At 40.8% G+C, this 27498-nt stretch overlaps 1 protein-coding gene and 1 long non-coding RNA gene across 3 annotated transcripts; one reads left to right on the forward strand and one right to left on the reverse strand.

Annotated features, from left to right (window-relative positions):
* On the forward strand, nt 1–27243 carry TEX49 (testis expressed 49). Of its 2 annotated transcripts, XM_045464695.1 has the most exons (5): nt 1–154; nt 9060–9117; nt 24702–24824; nt 26477–26621; nt 27061–27243. In XM_045464695.1, exons 1-5 carry the CDS (start codon nt 8–10, stop codon nt 27107–27109), a joined length of 522 nt encoding a protein of 173 aa, XP_045320651.1. In that variant the 5' UTR covers nt 1–7; the 3' UTR covers nt 27110–27243. The 2 variants fall into 2 exon arrangements, with proteins under 2 accessions (XP_045320651.1, XP_045320652.1); XM_045464696.1 differs by lacking the exon at nt 9060–9117 and having other exon boundaries at nt 32–154.
* Nucleotides 1187–7811, reverse strand: LOC123590988. Its single transcript, XR_006709066.1, has 2 exons — nt 7297–7811; nt 1187–3776 (listed from the first exon to the last, which is right to left on the reverse strand). It is a non-coding gene; the product is annotated as an uncharacterized LOC123590988 (long non-coding RNA).
* Nucleotides 27244–27498: the final 255 nt, after the last annotated feature.

Consider the following 27498-nt stretch of genomic DNA (forward strand, 5'->3'; position numbering starts at 1 on the left):
CATTACCATGGTTACCAAACACAGAGACCAGTGCTCCAGCCTGGACATTCCAGAAGAGGACAGGGAGGAGCTAAGATGGCCTTCTTCAACTTATATCTATTGGGATATCAAAATTCCTTTTGGAACAAGAAAAGGGACACAACTAAAGAAACAAGTAAGGGGAATACAGGGTGGAGAAGAGCTGGTGGTAGATATAGAAGAGCTTCTTCTTAGCCATTTGTTTTTCTACCTTGAGTTAGAGCTTTATCCCCCACAATTAACAATTACTCTATAGTTAAAATTATGGAGTAGGGAGATTATCCATTCAGCTTCCCTCTTCTGTCATTTAATATCCATGTTGAGACATTCAGTTTGTTCAACGGAATAAATGTATTCTTATTCATTTGTTCATTTAGTTAACATTTACTAAGTACAGTTTTGTGCCAGGCTTTATATTGGTGCCTGGGGTAACAAAGATGGATAGGAGGTCTCTGCCATAAAGTGGCTGCTGGATAAAGATAAATATGCAAACAAAAAATTTGCAATATAGTGTATGAATAAAATATAGAATACTGTGGAACTACAAAAGAGGAAGTACCTGATACTATTGGATTTGAATGAGCACAAGAGAATCCTTTAGAGAATACTTCACACAGGAAATGCTCCCAGAACTGAGAGTTAAGAGATGATTGGAGGTCACCAAGTAGACAAGAAGGGAACATTGCACAAAGGAACAGAGACTTGAGAGAGAGCCATACTAAGTGAACTCCTTGGGTACAGATAAAGTGTAAAGAAGACACGTGCTGAGAAGTAAGCCTTCAAAACTTGTCAGGGGCCAGAAAATGGAGGATGCTGTTAGCCATGCTAAGAATTTTAACTTTATAGGGAACCATTGAAGGATTTTTAATAGGTAGTGAGTAAATACCTAATTGTATTATCTTCACAATGCCTAGTAATGCCTAATACATAATACACTATGTATTATGCAAGAATACATAATACAATTAATAAATACTTGTAGGTAAATAAATTAATAAATGATATTTGATCATCTCTAAAACAAGAAGTTAGAGGAGGCTTTGGAGGAAATGTGATAATTGGTTAAGGTCTTAAAAGATGAATTGTTTAAAAGCACAGAAATGGATGGGACAGGGCATTTCAGGAAAAATGGAGAACATATGTGAAGGAAATTAAGTGTAGGCAGGTAGTAAAGCAAAGTTTTATTGGGGTGAAGGGAGGGGGTAACTGGTAAGTATAAAGCACAAAGTTAAGGTTGAGAGAGACTAATCCTGTATAGGCCTCTATTGGCACTCTCTTTCCTCTTTCTAATGATATCAGAAAAGCTCTGTTTTTACATACCCACCTTTCAGGTATGGTTTGTACAAAGGGTCCCACTGGTGAACTCTAGAAATTCCTTAATACCCCTACACCACCCCTCCCCCCCTGGCCTCCACCCAGCTGTGTCCCAGCATTATGCCATGGGGCCGCCATTGTCTCCAAATAAGGAGCTCCTCACCCTCTCTCAGAGAAACACATTTGGCTTAAGCCATAAATTTTCTTTGTTCCAGGCCAAAAATAGGCCTCTCCTGGCTGCTTCAACCCTGCCTGCCCCTACTAGATGGGACTTCTCACCATTGAGGGAACTAAGCCCCCAAGCCTAGGGTTTTCCTACCCAGTTCGCTACCTAAACTCCAGTAAATAAGACCTGGTATCAATCCAAAGAGGCCTGAGTCTCATTTCTGATTAATTTCATCATAGGCTAGGCAGAAAAAAAGACTTCACTTTATAAAACTGAAGTCCCCTATAGGGTAATAGAGATGTATTCTGATATCATCTGCTTACCCAATATTTTTCATTCCAGTGGCAGACTATCAGAGGCTGTAGGCTTAGCCAAATTGTTGACTTAAAATGTAAGGTTAGAAGGAAGACTGGACAGGAGTGCCTGGGTGTCTCAGTTAGTTGAGTATCCAGCTTCATCTCAGGTCATGATCTCATAGTTATGAGTTCGAGCCCCACATCAGGCTTGTTGCTGTCAGCTTAGAGCCTTCCTCGGATCCTCTGTCCCCATCTCTCTGCCCCTCCCCCAATCTCTCTCTCTCTCTCTCTCTCTCTCTCTCAAAAATAAATATTAAAAAAATTAAAAAAAAAAAGTAAGACTGGACATCAGCTTTGTCATCCCTACAAGTTGTTTCCCCCTCCCCCCTCAATTTTACACCCTCATGCATGATTCCATTTGATTCTCTCAACATGCCTGTGAGGTAGGTATTACTATTCTCTTCTTATCAATAAGGAAACAGGCCCAAAGAGGTTATTAACTTATTTACCCAAGATCAGTGATAGAGCCGAAATTTGATTGCAAATTGTCAAACACATATTGCTCATATGTGGACTTTTTTTTACAAATATGCTACAACAAAAGAAAATTACAGAAAATTATACAGGTCTTTTGCTGTGAGCAGGCAACTGTACAAATGATTGATGATCAGCCTTTCTAGGAAAATCTGTTAACTCCTAAACCCTGAGTTTGAATGGCAGGTGGGCTATAGAGTTGTTCACTGTTCTCTAACAGGTGGTTCTCAAGATTGCCAGAAGCCTACCATTCACTGGAGCTGAATGGTAACTTTTTGTTCAGCTAATGTCCAGAATTGTTGATTTGGGAACTCTTCTATGGAGTCAATGCCTTATAACCTTCTCTCATAGCCCCTGGGCAACTTCCCAAAAAGTTACAGTTCTCCACCCTCAAAGTGGTGTTCTGCAAACATGGGAAAAAGTAACTGGGTGGGTTCCTTCTCTCTTTTTGTCTCTCTCCCATACGCACAGAGTCATTATTATATGGTCTCTTATATGCAGATATCAAAACAATAGTTTGATGTTTCCTGTGCTTAAAACTCAAACTTTTCTGGAGTTATTGATGAAACCCAGTGATATAAGTCTATCCACATCCTATTACTCCAGAGAAAACTAGGATGTTTCAGTTCTGTGACAAGAATTTAGTGAAATCACCATTTGGCAAGGTAACTAGTTACCACTGATTCCATACTTCCTGGAGGCACGTTAAACTAATTGTGGTCCATATAACCCTGGAGTGTGGCTAACCTAATCCATAAACTCCTGACCTCCAACTACAGATCCCTGGTATAAACCTGCCAATATATGTCAAGCTAGCAAGCTTAGATCAATTAATAAATACTATATAATACAAGTTGAATATAATTACAGTTGATCTTTGAACAATGTAGGGGTTAGGGGCACTGATCCCCCACATAGTAAAAAATCTGCATGTAACTTTGGACTCCCCCAAAACTTAACTACTAACAGCCTACTGTTGACCAGAAGCTTTACCAAGAACATAAACTGTCCAGTTAACACATATTTTGTAAATTTATTATATACTGTGTTCTTATAGTAAATGTGGGAAAGAGGAAATGTTAAGAAAATCATAAGAGAAAATATATTTGTAGTACTGTAATTTTCTTTTGTTGTAGTATATTTATGACAAAAAAAATCCACATATAAGTGGACCTATGCAGTTTAAGCCTGTGTTGTTCAAGGGTCAGTTGTACAGTAGACTCTTTTAGACAAATAGTTGGTCAAAGATTACATTGTAAATTGGGAAATCAAGAAAAGATACATACCTTATACATTTTAGTTTCACTTAATATGTGTAACTGTAGATTCACCAATTTTTTTGACATGGTGCCAATTCCATTTCTTTGAAATTGTGTCCATTGATGACTGTCATGCCTTTCTTTGCCCCTGCAATGCATCATCTATAATTTTTTTTTTAACCTTTATTTCTATTTGAGAAAAGAGAGAGATAGAACATGAGCAGGGGAGGAACAGAGAAAGGGGGAGCCACAGAATCTGAAGCAGGCTCTAGGCTCCGAGCTGTCAGCAGAGAGTCTGATGCAGGGCTCGAACCCACGAACGGTGAGATCATGCATGACCTGAGCCGAAGTTGGACGCTTAACCAACTGAGCCACTCAGGTGCCCCTCATTTGGGTCTTTTTAAAGTGGAGTCAGGCATTTGCAAAGCAAACTTATTTTTCTTATGATTTTTATGATATTCTTCAAACCTTTTAGTTATCTTCCTCGTGTAATCAGAAGTTATCTTTGTAATTCTTTTTCAGAGTAATATTATGGGGCACCTGGGTGGCTCAGTCAGTTGAGCATCCAACTCTTGATTTCAGCTCAGGTCATGATCCCAGGGTCGTGGATCAAGCCCTGCATCGGATTCCGCACTGAGTGTAAACCTGCTTAAGATTCTTTCTCTCTCCCTCTGCCCCTCTCCCCTGCCCGTGCACGCTCTCTCTCTAAAAATTAAAAACTAAAACAAAAACAAAAGTAATGGTGCTAAAAGTTTATAATGAAAAATAAGAATCCCCTACTCTACCCTCTCACCTCCAGTCTCCAGAGACAAATTTTGAACTCTTCCAGTTGTTTCTTTGGTACTTAACCTTACTACTTTTAAAGAATATGCTTTTATGGTATGTATTGATTTATCCATTTTTGGCTATGATATATTGCTTTCCTGTTATGATAGTTGGGAATTTAGCTTTCTTATACCATATACCCCGTGCTTCTCTTCTCCCACCCTGGTTTTTCCAGTATAGTTCTGTCACAGTTTTAGGTTTGCCGTAGGCAAAATTCTCAGAATGACCCTCAATGAATCTTACCTTTGTATAATCCCCTCCCCTTTGAGTGTGGGTGGAACCTCTGAATATGGTGGATAACACTCCATGATTGTTACTTTATATGGAGAAAGGGAGATTATCTGAGTGGGCCTAACCTAATCATACAAGCCCTTTAAAAGCAGAGTGTTTTCTCCAGTTACAAGCAAAAGAGGAATTCAGAGATTAGAAGCACGAGCGGAATTTGACACATCATTGCTGGTTTTGAAAATGGAGGGGGCCACATGCCAAAGAATGTGGGTGGCATTTAGGAGCTGAGAGTGGTCTGGCTGACAGTCAGCAAGGCTAAGCCCTATAACCACAAGAAACTGAATTCTGCCAACAACCTGAATGAGCCTGAAAGTGTGTTCTTTTTTGGAGCCTCACATAAGACCCCAGCCCAGCCAACACCTTAATTTTGGCCTGGTGAAACTAAGCAGAGGACCCAGTCAAGCCTGCCCAGACTTCTGACTTCTAGGACTGCAAAGTAATAAATTTCATACTGATGGAATTTGCTGTAGGTCTTTTTTCATTCATTGCAATAGATACTTCACGAACCTTTTCAATCTGGAAATTTGTGCCCTTCATTTCTTTTAATTTTTTTATTAAAAAATTTTTCTAATGTTTATTTATAATTGAGAAACAGAGAGAGACAGAGCACAAGTAGGGGAGGGGCAGAAAGAAGGGGAGACACAGAATCTGAAGCAGGCTCCAGGCTCTGAGCTGTCAGCACAGAGCCCAACGTGGGGCTCGAACCCACAAACTGCGAGATCATGACCTGAGCCCAAGTCGGATGCTTAACCGACTGAGCCACCCAGGTGCTCCTGTGCCCTTCATTTCTGGGAAACTGTCTTTTATTAATTTATTCTCTATTTTCTCTCTTCTCTCTTTTTGGAACTTCCATTTGTCAACTATAAATTCTTCTGAGCTGAGGGGCACCTGGGTGCCCCAGTTGGTTGAGTATCTAACTCATGATTTTGGCTCAGGTCATGATCCCAGGGTCATGGGATTGAGCCCCACTTCGGGCTCTGTGCTGAGCCTGGAGCCTGCTTAAGATTCTGCCCCCCCCCCCCAAAAAAAAAGTAAATTTAAAAAATTAAAACAAAAAACCTTCTGAGCTGATTCTCTAACTCACTAATCATTCTCTTTATTTTCTTTGGGTTTTTAAATATGCATTCCTTGGGAGATTCCCCAACTTTATCTTCCAACTTTCTGTGTTAATTATTCTATGTAACAAAGTATCCTGAAACAGAGGCTTAACAAACATTTATTACCTCACTGTTTCTGTGACTCAGGGATCCAAGGAGCAACTTAGCTAGGTAGTTCTAGCTCAGGGTTTCTCATGTGGTTGAAAACAGGATGTCAGCAGGGGCTGCAGTCATCTGATGGCTATAGGCCTCAGTTCCTCTCTGGCTGTTGACAAGACACCTCAGTTTCTCACCACATGGGCATCTCCATAAGCTGCTGCAGTGTTCTCACGTGGGAGGTAACTGCAGAGCAGGTGATCCAAGAGAGTAAGGAAGCCACAATGCCTTTTTATGACCTAGTCTCAGAAGTGACTATCACTTCCACCTTATTCTTTTTGTTAGAAGAAAGTCACTAAATGCAGCCCATGCTTAAGGGGAGGGGAAATAAGCTCTACTTCTTGAAGAAATAGTGAAGTTGTGGACATATGTGGAAAACGCCACACCTTTGTATCAGAACATTTTATCTTGGTTACTATATTTAAGTTCCAAGGGCCATTTTTGGTTATCTGGCTTTCCTTGTGCGTATCTTTTCTCTTTTCTTCATGGATATTATACTTTATTTGAAATTCTGTTCCCTGCATTAGCTCCATCTCCTCTGAGTTATTTTTCCTATGACCTTTTTTTTCTCATTGATGACTCTTGTCAAACAATTCATGATCCTTGGCTCTCCATTATAATTTAAGAGTGAGTAACTAAAAACTGACTAAAAGCCTATGGCGGGAATTGTCTATTGTGGCCTTCACTGTGAGCTTTCTTCTGGATAGCTACAATTTTTCCAGGAACAATCGTATAATTGTTTCTCTGGGGCTTGGTTATAATGCTAGGACTAGGACAGGAGAAGGGAGTATTGAGAATCACACTTATGAGGATCTGAATTTTCACTTAATCATCAGATTTTTGGTCTTCCACCATATGCCATCCCTCACAGTGAATCCTGGCTAGGAGTGCAGTGCCTCTTAGATTCACTTTCCCCAAAGAAGTCTTTTTGTTCCCAATTTATTGAGATGTAATTGACATATAACATTGTGTAAATTTAAGGTGTACAACATGTTGATTTGATTATATATACTGCAAAGCGATTACTACAATAATATTAGCTAACACCTCCATCTCATTACATAGTTACCTTTCTTTTTTGTGGTAAGAACGTTTAAGATCTGCTCTCTTAGCACCTTTCAAGCATATAAAACAGTATTATTAACTATAATCACTATGCTGTACATTAGATCCCCAGAACTTATTCATCTTAAAACTGGCAGTTTGTATCTTTCAACCAACATTTCTTTCCCCCACCCCACAGCCCTTGGTAACCACTATTTTACTCTGTTTCTATGAGTTCAGCTTTTTTAGATTCCATGTATGAGATCATAATAGTATTTGTCTTTCTCTGTCCAACTTACCTTAGCATCATGCCCTCAGGATCTATCCGTGTTGTTGTTGCAAATGGTAGGATTTCCTTCTTTCTCATGGCTAAATAATATTCTACTGTACACATATATACACACACACCACATCTTCCTTATTCATTCATCCATTGACAGACACTTAGGTATCCACATCTTGGCTACTGTGAATAATGCTGTAATGAAAATGAGAGTGAAGATAACTCTTCGAGATCCTTTTTTCATTTCCTTTGGATATGTACCCAGAAGTGAGATTGCTGGGCAGAGAAATCTGCTATCTCCTTGTTGGGCTAGGTGGTTTTTCTGCTTGTGGTGCATGCTCTGTAGACAAAGTTTCAGTTACCACCTTCCTGTTCTCAGACCTATTCTTTACTCCTGCCTTCTGTGATAGCTGTTACATTATAAAGTTTGAACCTCTCAGATGAAATGACCCAATTCTAGTTCTTTTTTTTTTTAATTTTTTAAATGTTTATTTTGAGAGAGAGAACAAGCATGAGCAGGGAAGGGGCAGAGAGAGAGAGAGGGAGAGAGAATCTCAAACAGGCTCCGCACTGCCAGCTCAGAGCTCTATGCAGGGCTCAAACTCACAAACTGAGATCATGAGCTGAGCCAAAACCAAGTCAGATGTCCAACCAACTAAGCAGCCCAGGCACCCCGGCCCAATTCTAGTTCTATCCTCCACTGCAGAAACTTAAGTTAGAACTGTTCCCATTCTGAAAGGTTAGTTACTACCCCTCTGTCCACTTGCCATTTTCCAAAAGATATTTCCACTGAAATGTATTATCTGCTGTTTTATCCTTACTCTCTCTTTGCCCTTGAAGGTTAATGCCGTTGTTGTTATTTTGATGTCATTTTAGCAAATTTGAGAGAGAAAGGAAATAAACTTATATGGTCAATTAATTATTTTTTAAAAACTTTCTTTGGTGATATAATTTCAAAATTATATAAAAGTTGTAAGTTTAGTACAAACAAATTCTCTATACTGTTTATCCAAGTTAGCCAATTTTATTTGGCCACATTTTCTTTCCCTCTCCCTCTCTTTCTCTGTCTTAGCTAGTTGAGAATAAGTTGCTCATATTATATTCCTTTATCCCCAGACATCTCAGTTTGTATTTTTTTTAATTTTTTTTAATGTTTATTTATTTTTGAGAGAGACAGAGCACAAGTGGGGAAGGGGCAGAGAGAGAGGGAGACACAAAATATGAAGCAGGCTCCAGGCTCCGAGCTGTCAGCACAGAGCCTGATGTGGGCCTTGAACTCACATACAGTGAGATCATGACCTGAACTGAAGTCAGATGCTTAACCGACTGAGCCACCCAGGCGCCCCTCAGTTTGTATTTTATTGTCTTAGATAATAACCCACAATATAGGTTTTAAACTCAGCAAATTTTAACATTGATACAATACTATTATCTAATCTATAGTCTATATTTCAGTTTTGCCAGTTGTCCCATTAATGTCCTTTAGAGAAAAATTTTTCCTTCGGAGATCTGATTAAGGATCAGCATTGCATTTAGTTGGCATACCTCTTTAGTCCCCTTTAATCTGGAACAATTGCTCAGTTCCTTTGTGTGTCATGACATTGATATTTATTTTTTTTAATAGTACAGATAAGATATTTTGTAGAATTGTCCTTAATGTGGGTTTGCTGATGTTTCTCATGATTAGATTGGGTATAAATATTTTTGGCAGGAATAAGCAACAGTATGTCTTCAGTAGGTCACATCAGGAGGTCCCTAATGTCATTTTGCCCTTTATAGGTGATGTTAACTGACCTTTTGATTAAGGTGGTGTTTGCCAGTTTTCTCCACTGTCAAGGTATTATTTTTGTGTTGTAATTTGTCATTATTATTTTTGTTTTATAATTTGTAGTACTTTCCAGGAAGATACTTGAAAAAATGTAAATACCTTATTCTTTTTTTCTTAAGTTTTTTTTAAACTGTATCTATTTTGAGAGACAGAGAGTGTGAACAGGGGAGGGGTAGAGAGAGAGGGAGAGAAGGAAAATCCCAAGCAGGCTGTATCCACACTGTCAGCACAGAGCCTGACACGAGCCTTGAACCCACAAACCATGAAATCATGACCTGAGCCAAAATAAAGAGCGAGACACTTAATGGACTGAGCCACCCAAACTCCGCATAATACCGTATTCTTCATCAAACTTCCATCCACTAGTTTTAGTATCTATTGACAGTTCTGAGTGATACTATTTCTTTTTTTTTTTTTTTTTTGAGTGATACTATTTCATGATAGCTACAAAATGGTAATTTCCTAACTCAAATCTATTTTAACTCAAGGCTTACAGTAATTTGTTAAGTTTTGAGTTTTTCTAAAACATTCAACTTACTTTTTATATAAATCACTACTCTTTTTTAACACATAATCTATTAGTTTAATATTTTTTAAAACTGTAAAATTGCAGTTACAAAATAACCCAGCATAAATTGTTTGGCGGGGGGAGGGGGGGGGACCACACTACTGCCTCATGGTAACCAGTAACCATACAGTTTAATTTGTGGGAGCAGAAGTATGCAGATATGCTGAAGAGTAGCTCTCAGCTGCAACTAAAATGTTGTGTTGCAGGCATCTTTTAATGTTTTTCAGAGGAAATGAAGAACATTAATTTACCTAGCAGGCCTATTCAGTGGATCTTCTACTATTTATAATATTGAGTTATTCACATTTTATGTTCTAAAATACCTCAAGGAAAAAAAAAATCAAGACATTCAAGGATCTTATGGGATACCTGGATGGCTCAGTCCATTAAGCGTCCAATTCTTGATTTTGGTTCAGGTCAATGATCTCATGGTTCGTGAAATTAAGCCCCACATCAGTCTCTGAGCTGACAGTATGGAGCCTGCTTGGGACTCTCTTTCCTTCTCTTTCTGCCCCTTCCCCTCTCACCCTCCCTCATTCGTGCACTCTCTCTCAAAATAAATAAACATTAAAAAAAAAAAAAGATGAAAATGTTTATTTATTTTTAAGAGAGAGAGAGCCTGAGTGGGGGAGAGGCAGAGAGGGAGGGAGACAGAGGATCCAAAGTGGGCTCTGTGCTGAGAGCAGAGAGCCTGTTGAGGGGCTCGAACTCACAAACCATGAGCTCATGACCTGGGCTGAAGTTGGACGCTTAACCAGCTGAGTCACTCAGGTGCCCCAGAAATTAAGGAATCTTAAAGAATTAATTACTAATAGACACTTAGATAATTTTGTCTTGGACCAAGTTGGAGATTCCTGAATGTTTGCCAAATTCACTATGTGAGCTGAGCTAGCATGTAGGAGAGGGATAGATTAGAGTTCCCTTTCCAGGTGTAGCTTATCTTCTTAGAATTCCTTGTGCCAAAGATGATGGTTCCTAGCAAAAACTGACGAAATACCCTGAAATTCACATAGAAATTCACAGGACTCGGAATAATCAAAGCAACATTGAAAAATAACATTGTTGGAGAACATACTTTCCAATTTCAAATCTTCTACAAAGCCACACTAATCAAGACAATGTGATACTGCCATAAGGATTGACATATAGATAGATCAGTAGAATAGAATTGAGATCTAGAAATAAACCCTTACACTTGTGATCAATAGACTTTCAACAAGAATGCCAAGACAATTTAATAGGAAAAGAATTATTTTTTCAACAAATGATGCAGCAAAAACTGGAAATTCACTTGCAAGAGAATGAAATTGGACTCCACATCACACCATATACAAAAGTTAACTCAAAATGGATCATAGACATAAATATAAGAGGTAAAACTTTAAACTGTTGAAAGAAAAATCTTCATGACCTTAGATTAGGCAGTGGTTTCTAAGATATGATACCAAAAGCATAAGTGACAGAAAGCTAGATAAATTGGATTTCATCAAAATGAAAAAAAAAATGTTGTACTTCAAAGGATGCCATTGAGAAAGTGAAAAGTTTGTGAGTTTTTTTGGTAAATGTTTGGATTACAAGACAAATATAAAATAAATAAGTATAAACCTATATTAAGTCAATGATCACAAGAGAAAAACTTGCTAAACAGTTGCATGAAAAAAAGTCTGTGAGTGCAATTTTGATAAGAAGTTTTTTTCAAAAGTTTAAGTTATAATTCCATTTTTTAAAACACGAAAAGCAATGAAAACTATTCTATCACACTAACACAAAACTGATAAAATAATATAAAGCATACTATAGAATATAGTACAAAAGAGGAACCCATGGACCAATGTAAGTATAAATGGACAAATCCCACTGACAGATCAAATTCAAGAATGTATTAAAGATAGTCATCTACCACCAAGTAGGGCTTATTCCAGTAATACAATGATGACTTAATATTGGAAAAGATTGATATATCATACCTATGTCAAATTAAAAAGATATGTACAACTATCTCACTAGGAACTAAAAAGGCATTTGATATTTTTTTAAGTTTATTTATTTTGAGAGAGAGAGAGTACTGTGTGTGCATAAGCAGGGGAAAGGCACAGAGAGGGAGAGAGAGAATCCCAAGGATTCTCTCAGTGCAGAGCCCGACACAGACCTGATCTCACACAGCATGAGATCATGACCTGAGCCAAAATCAAGAGTGGGCCGCTTAACCAACTGAGCCACCCAGGCACGCCAAAGCATTTGATACATTTTTTTAAGATTTTTTTTTTAAGTCTATTTATTTTTGAGAGAGAGGGAGAGAAAGCACAAGCAGGGGAGGGACAGAGGGAGACACAGAATCTGAAGGAAGCTCCAGGCTCTGCACTGTCAGTGCAGAGACTGACACGGTCAAACCCGCAAACTGTAAGATCATGACCTGAGCCACCCAGGTGCCCCAGGCATTTGACATTTTAAAATTTTTGCTTAATGTTTATTTTTGAGAGAGAGAGAGAGAGAGAGAGAGAGAGAGAGCGCATGAGAAGGGATGGGCAAAGAGAGAGGGAGACACAGAATCCAAAGCAGGCTCCAGACTCTGAGCTGTCAACACAGGGCCCAATGCAGGGCTTGAATTCACGAGCTATGAGATCGTGACCTGAGCTGAAGTCAGACACTCAACGGACTGAACCACCCAAGTGCCCCTTGATATTTTTTAAAAAACTTTTTGTAGGGATGCCTGGGTGGCTCAGTTGGTTAAGTGTCCAACTTTGGCTCAGGTCATATGTCACGGTTCCTGAGTTTGAGCCCCACATTGGGCTCTCAACACAGAGCCTGCTTTGGATCCTCTGTCCCCCTTTTCTCTGCACCTTCTCTCTCTCTCTCTTTCTCAAAAATAAACATTTAAAAAACACACTTTGTAAATTAAGAATGAAAGCATAATAAAGACCTCCCACATCACATCATACATAAAAATAAATTCCAGATGGATTAAAGAGCTAAATCTATAAAACAAAAGTATAGAAACATTAGAGGAAATAATATTTTTACAATCTTAGGATGGTCTTGGAAAACTTTTTTCATAGGACATAAAGCCTAGAAGCCTAAGAAGATTGACAAAAATTTGTACTAAACAAAAAATTGTAAATTGTGTAACAAGAGACATTAAAGTTAAAAAGAAAGAGATTGAGAGAAAATATTGGCCATACAAAGATGTGTGTATATATGAATATATACATATATACATACATATCCTCATGTGTATAACGCATATACATAATAATATTCAGAATATATAAAAAGCTCCCAAGTAAAGCACCAATCCAGACTCCCCTTCTCATCTAACATCAGATATTTATTGGGAACTGATTGTGCCAAGTACTGTGTTAAACACTGGAAATACAACAGTGACTAATAGACAATAAGTAAATAAACAAGATGTTTACAGATTATAACAAGTGCTAGGGAGGAAATAAGGGGAGGGTAATGCAATAGATCAGAAGTTATAAACTGCTGACCAGAGGCCAGATTCAGCTTGCATTGTTGTTTTCTTCAAAAATTTTGGACCAACATTTAAAAGTTAGGAGATTAAGGGGTGCCTGGGTGGCTCCCACTTGAGTTCAGGTTATGATTTCACAGTTTGTGAGTTCAAACTCCATATTGGTTCTCTGCATTTAGTGCAGAGCCCACTTTGGATCCTCTGTCTCCCTCTCTCTCTCTCTGCCCCTCCCCGACTTGAGTGTGCATTCTCTCTCTCTCTCAAAAATAAATAAACATTTTTAAAAAATAAATGAAAATAAAATAAAAGATTTTATGTAAAATCCACATTCTTGCCTCTTAAAAAATTAGAACTGGCCACACTGGCCTTAAATTCCCATGTAACCACAAACAGCCAGAGCAAATAGCAGCTGCCTTGTTAGATGGGACAGGTTTCTTATTCAATTTGCTTTACTCATAAACATCTGTCTGGCTCTTATAGGCAACTGAGTTTGCAGATCTCAAAATGGAGAATAAGTTTATTTATTTTGAGAGAGAGAAAAAGCATGATAAGGGGGGAGAGAAGGGGGGGAGAGAGAGAAAATCCCAAGCAGGTTCTGCACTGTCAACGTGGAGCCCAATGTGGGGCTCGACCTCACATACTGTGAGATCATGACCTGAGCTGAAGTAGGATGCTCAGCCGACTGAGCCACCCAGGTGCCCCTTTTATTTTTAAAGTTTATTTATTGGAGAGGCCCACTTTATTAAACAAAGTAATTCAGGAGGTAATGTCTGAGCAACACCCTGAAGAATCAGAACAACCCAGCCTTGTGTAGAGCTGAGGCTAGAGCTTTATCTTCATAGAAAATTTTAAAATCTAGAAGCAATTCAAGGCCAAAACTATAGCAAAGCACCTGCACCCACTTTGACCACAGACTGCTCTCACTGCATCCCAGCCAGAAGCCTGTAACCCATCTCCCACTTCTGACAAGCCGTTTTAATAAATCATGCACATCCTGAAATATCTATGCACTCTGCCCATCATTCATGACCTCATAATAAAAGGAAACTTAGAACAATATTTCTGGCACTACTACCCTTTCCACAATGACATTCAGGCAACGTGGTTGAAGCCATGGCTTCAAGCATGTCATTCAGATTTCTACCTAAAATTCCATTTAGTAGAAAATATGTTCTATTTCTAGTATTTCCTTGAAGCCTTTTGAGCTGTCTCAGAGCTGAAGTGTGGGCCCACGTGGCCAAGGTCTGGGGCACACTAGGCTGACTAGGAGCTTAGTATAAGGCTGTGAAACTCCAGGAAGTTGGAGTGTTGAGCTCCAGGGAAACCTATCAGGACAAAGGTTCATGTATTTGGCTCTCCTCCGAGGACATTTAGTCTTTCTAGAATGATTAGTACTGTAACCGCAAACCTCAGGTGGGCACTCAGGACTGCCTGACAATCCTATTATATTTCTCTAGTCACTCCCCTACTCCTCAAGGCAATTATTTCACATCTCTTCCTCCTCAAGTCTCTAAAACCCCTCTCCCATCCTCATTCTGAGCTGATAACATCTTTGCTCCTTGTTTCACTAAGAAAATAGAAGCAATCAGAAGAGACTTTCCACCATCACATCTAACATTCCACTGCCTCTGTAACTTCCCTCTAGCACAGTGAGTGAAATGACTCCATTTGTGCACTGGATCTCATCCCCTCTCACCTACTCAAGGATTTTGCTCCTGAAATTATCTCCCTCTCCTTCAGTTTTCCTCCTCCTAAATAAATAATTTCCATAAGTATCCAAATATTCTGCAACCTTTTGCAGGGGGGTGGGGGGAAGGAAGGAAAGACCCTCCCTTGACCCTGAAAATATTATTCCCATTTCTTTCTCCACCATTCTCTCCTCCTTCTCACCCCTGATTATACCACAACTCCTAGAAAGAGTAGTTTGTACTCATCAGCTAGAGAAAAACAACCATGCTGATAGGCCCCACTTTAAATTCATAATCACTAAACTCAAGTGGGCCTTTATGGCTGACCAGAAGTCAGACTACATTTCCTTGTTCCATGTACTGTCTCCTGGAGGCCTCTTCATACCTTCTCTTTCCTCAGACCTCCAACACTTCCTCCTCTAGCTTCACTTTCAGATAATGACTTGTTTTCTATTTCACAGTTTTCATTGCGAAAACAGAAGTAGATTATTTCTTACAACCTCACACAAACCACATCTATCCATCTACGTGCTTCTGTGTCCATATTTGTCTTGTAATGAATGAACGGTCCACACACCTATTAAGACCAACCCCTCCACTTGTGCATCAGAGCCCATCTTCTTGCCTGTTCAAGGACACTACTCCAATACTATTTGCACTGGATTGCATCAGTTTTTCTGTCTCTGGTCATTCCTGTCTGCATACATGCATGCTACAATTTCTTCCATCTTAAAGCCCTATATTTCCTATTTCCCTGCTCCCTATACAGAAAAATTCCTCAAGAGAGTTGTCTGGTCTTGCTGACTCCATTTCTTCTCCTTCCATTCTCTTTTTTATTTTTTCTAATTTTTTTAATGTTTGTTTATTTTTGAGACAGAGAAAGAGAGCGCAAGCAGAGGAGGGGCAGAGAGAGAGGGAGACACAGAATCTGAAGCATGTGCAGTTTCCAAGCTATCAGCACAGAGCCCGATGCGGGGCTCAACCCCGAACCATGAGATCATGACCTGAGCTGAAGTCCAATGCTTAACCTACTGAGCCACTCAGACGCCCCTCCATTCTCTTGAACTCATGCCAGTCAGGCTCTTGCCCCAATCATTCCACTGAAACTGCTTGTATCTAGTCACCAATGTTCATATCCACTTACCATGTTGCTGTTCTCTTAGCTCTCATCTTGTTTAACACATCAACAGAAGAGTGCAAGAGGGCTCAGATCATTCTGACTCCTGGTACTGCTGAGGCTGCTTGCAGTATATGGTCCGCTGGGAGAGGTTTGAGCCTGTGGACCACCATAATGGGGAACTTGCCCCATTTGTTTCTATTATTCAAGAACTGGTTTGGGAAATTAACAAGGAAGGGGCAGGAAGAGTATGGATAAGACACAACATTGTATTTGGCTGTTAGCAAGCCTACATCTACCTTGCTTGCCCCAGTCTTCCTAATCCCGACTGATATGTCCATTAATTCAAGAACCCACAGTTCCTGACTCTGCTCCCCCTTAGTTCCACAATCCAAACAATCTTGCAGGACTGATTTGTAATCCTCACTTGTCTTTAGAATGATTATCTAGCTGATTTCACCATGTCAACACATTCACTCAAGTGGCTTGACCCTTTTCTGTTCACCTGCACTAGCACTTGAGCCTGTTCTCCATGCTCAAATTAACCACACTCTTAACCTTGCCTATCACCTAGGGCTTTAACAGCAACCATAAAAATGAACCTATTAATATTAAAACTTCTAATACTCTTATTATAAGGATATTTTTAAGTCATTCACAATTTTTCTTTAAAGAAAGATAGGGGTTTTTTTTTTCTCCTGTAGGTGTGACTGTATTAACATTTTACTCAAAAGGGCCCACTCAAGCTTTCCTTATTATAGTCATAATGGAAACTCATAGAGGTGAGTCAACACATGTAACCAAATATTCTGCGAGTCTCTGCCTCCTTCCTTTTCCTCTTGATAAAGAACTAAAATAGAAAAACCAAAGGGATGTGGGGAGCATACTTAGGTCTATCCTTGACTTCATAACTCAGTTTTATCAGGTATCCAGGGTTGTTCATGTTCAGGGGGCTAACTCACACTAAGCAAATTCAGAGTGCCTCAGTTTCCTTGCCTGTAAATGGAGATAATAATGCCTTATAGATCTGTTGTGCAGATTAAATGAAATGAAATAATGTATGTAATACACATAAGACCTAGCACACAAAACTGTACAATAGATGACTGGAGGAAAAGTTATAAACTGTAATATATGTTAGTATATACATGTGGAATACATACTTTTCCTATGACCGAAATATCTTTGTTTACTTCTTGAGACATACTTGCCAGGATAGGGTATCTGGAAAGCAATATTTTTAACTATTAAGTTTCCTTGAGAAGCAAAAACTACTGGCTGGCTTCAAAGGATTTTTCATCCAGTTACAGCTATCCGCACAAGAGCACCCCTCACCAGTGACCAGAACTCACATGTCCACCAATCAGTAGATTCCTGCCCTCCCAGATTCATTCTTCCTAATCCTAATACTGGTGGCCCCTGCAGTTTTGGTCCAGCTTCCAGAATTTGTTCACCTTATGTGCTGGTCTCTTGGAATGCCTAAGCTTTCCCTTCTCTGTTCTCCCCTGGGGAGCATGACCCTATATCTGCCCTTTGCTTTGCAGACTCTATCTCACCACCTGCTTTGAACTCTGCTCTCCTGTCTAAGCTTCATACCTGAGGAGTCCTCTTAGTCCAGAGTTTCATTGTCTTGAATTCAGATGAATTAACTTTTATTTGGCCCTTTGATGAGGCAACTCCGTTGTCCTGTTGCATGAAAACCCAATGTCAGTCTAAACCTCATCATAACACAAATCTACACTCAGGACATTTCCCACTGATAGGAGTCTCAGAGGCAAGTTGATGGGAGTGGTGGTAGGAAGAGATTATTGTTGTTTTTGTCTTGAGACAAATGACAGTTCCCTGCCAGACTTTAGCAACTGCCCTCTAGCCAGACACAGTGACGTACAAGCTCCACACATCTTCCTCCACTGCTGCTTTTATCATTCCTCTTCCCAGAGGAATTCACTGAGTACTCAGAGCTGCTCTCCCAACTCTTTTTTTTTTTTTTTTTATGTTTATTTATTTTTGGGAGACAGAGAAAGAACTTGAGTGGGGGAGGGGCAGAGAGAGAGGGAGACAATTCGAAGCAAGCTCCGTGCTGTCAGTACAAAGCCCAATGTGGGGCTCGAACCCATGAACTGAGAGGTCATGACCTGAGCCAAAATCAAGAGTCAGACACTTAACCAACTGAGCCACCTGGGCTCCCATCTAAATAATCTCTTCAAAGAAAGAGTAAGCCTCAAATGCATGGTAAAAGCTGAGCACTTCTCACTTGCATTCTCATTTTCTGGATCCTGTCAGAGGATATTAGATGATTTTCCCCACCCTGGCTGGAATGTTCTTGCTCAGTCTTCTAGGTCTTCTGATCTTTCCCAACTGCCTGTTTGGTGACCCACCTGTTAGGAGACAGCTGGGGATGCCATTCTTAGATTCCAGCAGAGGGCACTGTAGTTCTGGCTTTTCAAATGGGATTTTGAATGGCACAATTCAGCCAAGAATGAATCGCCCAAAGCCTCTAAAACCCCTCTGCCTTTCGAAATGTATAAATTTACTGAAGTTAGAGAAATGTTGCTTGGAGGCACATGGGTGGCTCAGTCAGTTAAGCGTCTGACTCTTGATTTCACCTCAGGTCATCATCTCACAGTTGTGAGAGCGAGCCCCGTGTCAGGCTCCGCACTGGGCCTGGGTGTGGAGCCTGCTTAAGATTTTCTCTCCCTCTCCCTCTGCTCCTCCCCTGCCCCCACCCTCCCCACCATGTGCACACTCTCTCTGAAAAAGATTTTTAAAAATAATAAAGGAAATGTATCTTGGAAACAACCCATACATCTTGTAGCTGCTATAGACCATCATCCCCTATCTACCTGAAGCTAAAGAAGATACTCAGGCTACTCATAACTACAATCTGCCAAAGCCTAAGAAGAAGGCACCTCCAAGGTGGGTGACTATGTCTGTATAGCAGCAGATAGACCACTTTTTCTATGGGACCGCAGCCTTTCCCCACTGGTTTTCTGCACTGGCACTGGTCCAGTCTACTGCAGAGTGGCCAACCAGGTTCAATCCTCTGCTTCCCCAATGCCGGTCGTAGGAAATGATACTCCACATTTCAGTGGAGCTCAAGGAGGCAGGGATCTGCCTTTAGAATGAGATAATGAGATCATGTGCCAACCCAACTCAACACTGGTCCCAGGGTGAGCAGATACCTTTGACAGGACCCCCACTGAGCTGTACACAAGGGACCCCAACAAGAGGCCAGTTTTATCAGTTTGTGTTTTCCCTTAGTCCTTTGTTTTGCCTGGAAGCCCTGAATAGATGATTTCAAGAACAGGTTAGTGTGGTGGTTAACAGCCTGGGCTCTGGATCAAAAATACCGAGTTATATTCATGTCTCTGCCATATGCTAATTTAGTGAACTTGGGCAAATTAGTAAACTTCTCCGGGACTCTTTTTCCCCATTTGTAAAATAAGATAATAATAGTACCTACCTCTTATAGTTGTGCCAAGCACATTCGTTATTCATTTGGTTTATTGTTATCATCTCTAGAAGATCCATGTAATCCCTTTTACATCAGCAGTCTGCAGCCAGCAGTAGGTCTGTTATCCCATACCCCATCTACTTCCCCTGTGTTCAGAATCCTGAACAAATGCACGACTTTGAGGAAGATATTTTTGGACATGGAGGCAAAGGAACTGCCCCCATATGTAAAATGTGCCTGGTTCCCTGGTCTTATACTCCTGTCCACTTCCTCCCAATGCACTGACAATGTTCTTGTGTCAATGAAAACAATAAATCAAGATGGTCTTCCAAACACTTCAAATTGCCTTCAGCCGATTTCAGTCTATGTTATTGCTCCAGCCAACTTCAAGGTATTAATGCCCAGAATCTGATAGGAAATCCTAGATAGGAGTCATTTTATGTAAAATACCACAACATTTTCTCTCAAACTGATCTGTGAATTTCTAGTCAGGGTGCTGTTACTGTGCTTACAGCAATACCAACTTGCAAGTAATGTGTGTTAGATATTATCACCACTATGTACTAAGCATCTGGAATGGTCAAGCAAGTATCCTAACCTACAAGTCAGAATTCTAGCAGCCATTGAGGTAGACCCATTCTAAAAATTCTTCAACCTGAAAACATTGTGGCCAGTCACTCCCAGTTCCAACTAACTGGAGGCAATAGGCAAAGTAGTGGATAACAGTGGCCCTATGCAGCCTGTAGTATTGAGAAACCTGCAACAATAATTTGGGTAAGTGGAGGATCCATCCAAGTACTTTTGCACCACCCCAATGTCCTTCATGATACATTCAAAGTATAAGATGTGGTCTTATGGAAACTCCCAATTTATGGCCCAGTTCTAGAAGAAACCATCAGGGCCTTTTGTATCTATTTACCACCAAAAACTATATGGAGCGTAGTATTAACTGGGGGGATGAAGAACCTCTGTTACACTACTAACAAAATGATGGGTTCATCTACTCTGCCACAGTGTAGTTTGCTTATAAGAACTCATTGCCTCCCTCCACCTCAACATGCCCATTCGCAGTAGCTGTGGCATGATTTTTACCTACAGCTCACCACCCTTCACCCCAGGTGGCTTCCAAAAGTTGGCAGCTGGGGGAAATTATGGGTTACCAAAAATATCTTCCAGTTTGCCAAAAACCCCATCCAAAGAGTATGCCAGCTGGTGCTTGATTCAGGAGGAAGGCATCCAAATGAGAGATACTGTCCAGCACACCTCCAAACACACAGTAACCACTTATATGGAAAGCTGGGAGCCTGCTACTTGGAAACTGAGATTAAATAGAGAACATGACCTGGCTGTACCCTTAAGGACAATCAGTCTGAGGCCTCAGGACCAGATAAAGAGCTCCTACCATTACCTGCACCCAGATCAATAATTACTCTCAGTCAAGGTCCCTTTGCCCACTAGGAATATGGTCTTGCTCTTTCTCCTCAGTCCACATGTACTTGGCCACAGACATTCTGGCACCCCCACCTTGCCCAAAGTCAAATGACACTATTTCCAGGAACTGGCCCCTCATTGTGGTAATCTGTGATGAAGTACAAATCAGCCCCCAGGTTGAATTCAGGCTTAGAATTCAGAACTCAATATTCTGTCACCTGTCCAAATCCTCAATTGGGAAAGGAGGGGATTCAAACAGTGCATCACTCTGGTGTTATGAGAGAGAATGTGAAAGAAGATTTCCACCAGAGAGCAAAAGTTGGGGAGGAAGGACAGAAACAAATGAATGGGGTCAAGCCAGAATGAAGGGGAAAGCAGGAGCCAGGAGAAAACTCCAGAAGACAGGTAGCATCCCCACTCTGTACCAGAGGTGAGCCAGTGATCACAACAATTTCTGGAGAGAATGGCTTCCAGTTCCTGACAAGCTCAGGAGTCTGAGATGCAAGCCAAATCTAGCCTATTTAAGCAGGACATGAATTTATTAAACAAAATATTGGTGGGATAATATCAAAAAGCTTCTGCATAGCAAAGGAAACAATCAACAAAACGAAAAGGCAGCCCACAGAATAAGAGGAGACCATTGTAAACTGTATATTTGATAAAGGATTAATATTCAAAGTAAATTCCTGTAACTCAATAGAAAAAAAAATCTGATTAAAAAACTGACATAAGATTGGAGTAGACATTTATCCAAAGAAGACACACGTATAGCCAACAGGTATATGAAAAGATGCTCAACATCACTAATCTTTAGAGAATTGCAAATTAAAATTACAATGAGGGGTGCATAGTGGCTCAGTCGGTTTAAGTGTCTTGACTTTGGCTCAGGTCATGATCTCGTGGTTTGTGGGTTTAAACCCCGCATCAGGCTCTGTGCTGACAGCTCAGAGCCTGGAGCCTGCTTTGGATTTTGTGTCTCCTCTCTCTGCCCCTCCCTGTTCTCTCTCCTCTCTCTCTCAAAAATAAACAAACATTTAAAAAAATTACAATGATATATCACCTCACACCTGTAAAAGTGGCTGTTATTTCAAAAGGGGGGCGGGTGGTGCCTGGGTGCCTCAGTTGGTTAAGCATCTGACTCTTGATTTTGATTTGTGAGTTCTAGCCCCACACCAGGCTCCATGCTGACAATGTGGATCCTGCTTGGGATTCTTTCTCCCCCTCTCTCTGCCCCTTCCCTGCTCTCTCTCTCTAAATAAGTAAACTTTTAAAAAGAAATAACATGTTGGTGAGGATGTGGAGAAAAGGGGGGAACCTTTGTATACTGTTCATGGGAATGTAAATTGGTGCAGTGCGTGGAAAACAGTACAGAGGTTCCTTAAAAAAGTAAAAGTAAATCCTATTTCTGGGTATATACCCAAAGGAATTGAAATTATGGTCTCAAAGAGATATCTGCACTTTGATGTCCATTACAGCATCATTCACAATAACCAAGACATGGAAGCAACATAAATGTCCATCAATACACAAATGGATAAAGAAAATATGATCACACACACACACACACACACACATATGGGTGCACGAATATTATTCAGCCTTTAAAAAGAAGGAAGTCCTGCCATTTGCAACAACATGGGTGAACCTGGAAGACATGCTAGGTGAAATAAGCCAACAAGGGACAAATACTATATGATATCACTTACGTGAAAAATCTAAAATAATCAAACTTACAGAGGCAGAGACTAGAATGGTGGTTGCCAGAGGCTGGGGGTAGGGATAAGTGGAGGGGTAGTAGTCAAAGGGTGCAAAGTCTCAGTTATATAAGTCCTAAGGGCACCTGGGTGGCTCAGTCAGTTGAGTATCCAACTCATGATTTCGGCTCAGGTCATGATCTCGATGGTGAGATCGGGCTCAGCACTGAGTGTAGAACCTGCTTGGGATGTTTTCTCTCTCACACACACACAAAATAAATAAACATTAAAAAAAAGATGTTATTTAAAAAAGGTAAGTCCCAGAGATCTGTACAGATAGAACCTACTGTTAATACTGTATTATATACTAAAATTTTCCTAAAAGCATAGATCTCCTGTTAAATGTTCTTATCACAAAATAAATTACAATAAAGAGGGCAGGAGGGAATTTTTGGAGGGGATGGATAAGGTTTACGGCATAGATTGCAGCGATGGTTTCACAGGTGTCTACTTACCTCCAAACTCATTCAGTTATACATATTAAATATATACAACTACTTTTACATCAATTTTACAATAAAGTAATTTCTTTAAAAAGAATATCGGTAAGTGCATAGAGCTGTAAAAGGCACAGAGAACCAAGTTTGGTGGCTAATAACCAGAATGAATGTTCAGAATCATGCTGCAGACCTGGCTGGCATAGACACTGCTGCATTCAGTACTGTAGGAGACACCGCAGACACCAAGGACACTGGGCTCTGGATGCTGCTACTAGAAAAAAGAGGTAGCTTCGCTGCTGCAACTTCCCATTAGTAGAAAAAGACTTTACACAGCCCCTGCTTCTTTGCAGCCTCATCTTTGATTCCGAATCTGAGGCAGATGTGTTTGGCCTAGCTAAAACTCTTTGCCTATACCCTAGCTGCAAGAGAGGCTGGCACCTTAGTCCATCTGGGCTGCTATCACAGAACGCCATAGACTGGGTAGCTTATCAACAACAGAAATGTATTTCTCACAGTTTTGGAGGCTGGAAGTGCAAAAGCACTGTGCCAGCCTGGTCAGGAAGAGGGCCTTCTTTCAGGTTGCAGACTTCTCGTGCCCTCATGTGGTGGAAGGGGAGACCTCTCTGAGGTCTTTTTTAGAAGGGCACCAATTCCATTCTTAAGGGCTCTACCCTTATGACCTAATCACCTCCTAAAGACCCCACTTACAAATACTATCACCTTGGGAATTAGGTTTTCGACATAGGAGTTTAGGGGAGACACAAACATTTAGACCTGGGTAAGGAAGTTCTGGTCTTTTCAGCCTCCATAGTGCGATTCCAGTTTTGCCTCAGAGAGGATTCCTAACCCCCCATAAGAATGCTAGGTCTATACTGCTCTACTCTAGGGGCGTCTGGGTGGCTCAGTCACTTGGGTGTCTAACTTCGGCTCAGGTCATGATCTTGCAGTCCGTCTGTTCAAGCCCTGCGTCTGTCTCTGTGCTTCAGATTCTGTCTCCCACTCTCTGTCCCTCCCCACTCGCACTGTCTCGCTCAAAAATAAAATAAAAACATAAAATATATACTGCCCTACTCTACCATACCTTACCTTACTCTACCCTACTCTCTACCACTTTTCTAGCCCCTTCCCTGCCCCTCTCCATTTTGCCAAGCACAAATCAGGCTCTAAATCAATAGCAAGCTGAAACCTCTCTCATACTTCTATCTTCTACACACTTGCTATCCTGCTGCCTGGAATGCTCTTCTTGATACCACTATGTCCCATGGACTCCTTCTTATCCTCCAAGACTTAGCTCAAACAAAACTTTCCCTATTAGGCCAGTTAAAGCTCTTCAAATATGCCAATCCCAGGAAATAGGTGTCCATCCAGATAAGGGGCCTTTTTCACCTGCACTAACCCTAAGGGTCTGTCAATATCCTGATTCCAGCAGGAAGCCATTCAAAACCCAGGAGTTGAAGAGAAGCAAGAGAAGGGTGAGGGATGTCTTGCGATCGGTTCCCTCTCCCTCCCTTCTGACACAGGCATTGTGAATTGACTTCTGGGATCTGAGATCAGATTTGAGTGGCTAGGAGAGACCCCTGCCATGTGCCTGGTTGGTATGGAGACCAGAGACTCAGAAAACCAAAGAGCCCCACTTTGTAAGTATTTATAACAAGTCTGCTTCTTGTTTCAGACCAGAAGGAACCAGTGCCCACTAGGCTTCCCCGTATTATCTCAGAAGATGGAAATTATTCCGTACACCAGAATAGCCACACAAGGTATCATGAAGCTATAAAGAAGGTGTTGTTAAAGACATGTAAGTATCTTGGAGTGGGCACTATGCTAGGGGCAGAACAGATATGCCTGAGTTCATAAAGAATGGCTGGGCTGTGGTGGGGCATGATTTTAGGGCAAGGGGAAAAAAAATAGCCAAGAAGGGGGGCTGAGAAAAGGAGGGAGAAAGTAGACTTGAATGGGGTGAGCATGATAAAACAAAAATTGAATCAGACTGGAAGCTGAAGCCTCATATTTGAGTCCTAGTTTTAAGTGTCTCACCTTGGGTAGTCACTTACGCTTGCTCATTTGTTAAGGGAAAAAAGGGGGAAAAAAATGCCTGCTCTACCGAACTTATGGAACTGTGAGGATCACAACAAAATGAGATAAGACAGTACTTTTTATATTATATGCTATGCCTGTGAGTAGTGGTAGACCAAGCACTAGCTTTGGAATTTGAATGGAGTTTAAACTCCAAACAGGTTGTGTGACCTTGGGCAAGTTCCTTTAACCACTTAACCTCACTGAACCATGTGAAAATGGGAATCATACTCTAGCATTGTTATAAAAGTTAGAGAAAATGTACATTTAAAAAAGCATCTAGGACAAACTACTGATACATGTGAGAACTAGGAATCTTCAAAGAGTTATGCCATGTAAAGAAAGCCAGTCCCCAATGCCATTTATATAACATTCTTCACATGACAAAATTATAGAAATGAAGAACACATTATTGATTGCCAATGAAGGGGTGGGAGAACATGACTATAAAAGGCCAATTACCTTTCCCATTGGGAGAAACTGAGTAAAGGGTACACAGAATCTTATGTTATCATTTCTTACAACTATATATGAATCCATAGTTACTCAAAATTAAAGTTTAATTTAGAAAACTAAGATACTTTCAGAAATTTAAAGAGACATATGCATGAAGAGGAGTATCTAAGAGTTATTCCTAATAGCAAATTCTTTTTAAGAGCTTACTATTAATCAAGAGGAAAACAACTAAGTAAAACATGTAACATCTACTCAATGGTATATTAGGGATTTTTTTTTAAATAATGATTATAAAGACTATATAGCCAGGATATTAGGCCATAATTAAGCTTAAAGAATATACAAATTTTATACAGTGGTATAATTAGATTTATCCAAGTAAAGAATAAAAATACAAAAAAACCTAGGAAAGTCTGATACACTATTCAAAATCTTAAGAACACCTAATACATTTAGAACATAATAGACACTTGATAAGTGACTCTATTAGCAGTACCTAAGTATGAAGTACTCATTGCTGAGTTTCAGAGAATTACCTGGAATGAGAAAAGGAAGCAATTTTTTTCAGAGAGGAGGGAAGGGAATGAGAATGATTAAGCCTGAGAGCAAGGGGGAAGAGCCAGTAGACCCATCTTGCACATTTCCCTAAGGGGTTGGCCACTTGTTTTTCCACCATCTTAGCACTTGGGAAAGCTCTCTTGGAGATGGGCTTAGTAACAGCAGGCAGAACCAAGACTGATTCAACTGACCATGAAGGGTATTAGATGCTGGAATCCGGAAATGAAGATGGGTGTGGTGACCAGATTCCCAGGACTTCTCAGCACCTGGTCAGGCCCAGTTGCTAGGCTCGGCTTATACTGCCATGGGGGAGCAAAGAAGTTGAAAAAATTGGATAACTTGCCCTTCCCCAACATTCAGTCCCCAATCAGGTCTTCAGAGTCCCCTTGACTGATGCTCAGAACTTCAGCTTCTGGCGGTCCCATGATCCAGGAGTGCGCCCAGAAGAAACCATGCCATGGATCCGGAGCCCCCGCCACTGCCTCATTAAAAGCCCAATGACCAGGTTAGGCTGGGATGGGTAAGGGTGGGGAGGCAAAGGGAAGTACTCCATCCTTAGAGACTGCTTCACTCTACTAAGAGTTAGGGAATAGAAGACAAAGTTTGGATCTTACCAGGAAAAGCTGGCCCCAGAATCTGGGCAGTGGTGGCATTCAAAGAAGTTAAAGATTTGTTTATGTCTGTGTATTTCATCTTGTGGATAGGACTTCTGGAGCAAGCACAAGACAAGTATCTATAGCTCTCCGGTGAGGTCCAGGGATGTTTCCACTCCCTTCATTGCTGTCTCCCACCCTCCAACCACCATTCATAGGCAGCAGCCCTACTTCCTCATTACTGCCCCTGCCCTTTCTGCCCTGAGGCAGTCTTGGGAGCTATGTTTAAGGACACCACCACACACACCAGCCTGGCCTGGCTGAATCTGAGACCCTCTCTTTCTTTTCCAGGTTTATGGATCACTCTGTTCTGAGTGACAGAAACTTCAGTCTGTATTGAACAGGATATATTTGCACGATGGACTGTTGAAGCAGGGCAAAGAAGGAGAAAACGGAGAAGGTGTCCTGGTTCCACTGAGGGACTAATGGGAGGAGGGGACCTCAAGAGCAGAGTAAACATTGGATTAGAAGTCACTCGTGTGCACTGGCAGTGAGGGGGAGGGAAATTATTCCAATGCCCAAATTCCTATGAGATCAGATGTGTGGGAGCCAGAACTTGGTGTTTGGTTTGGGAGGGGCCAAGGTACAGGAAAGACTACTAAGGGTGTCCTTGACCTCAGGAATGGCAGGTGTCCGAGTAACAAGTCTGGGAAGACACACAAGGGTCTTCATGATGCTGAAGGGACTAGAGTAGTCATGCTCTCTGAAGACACTGCAGCTTCAGCTTGG

This window comes from Leopardus geoffroyi, chromosome B4, assembly GCF_018350155.1.
Source record: "Leopardus geoffroyi isolate Oge1 chromosome B4, O.geoffroyi_Oge1_pat1.0, whole genome shotgun sequence".
NCBI classification, from domain to species: domain Eukaryota; kingdom Metazoa; phylum Chordata; class Mammalia; order Carnivora; family Felidae; genus Leopardus; species Leopardus geoffroyi.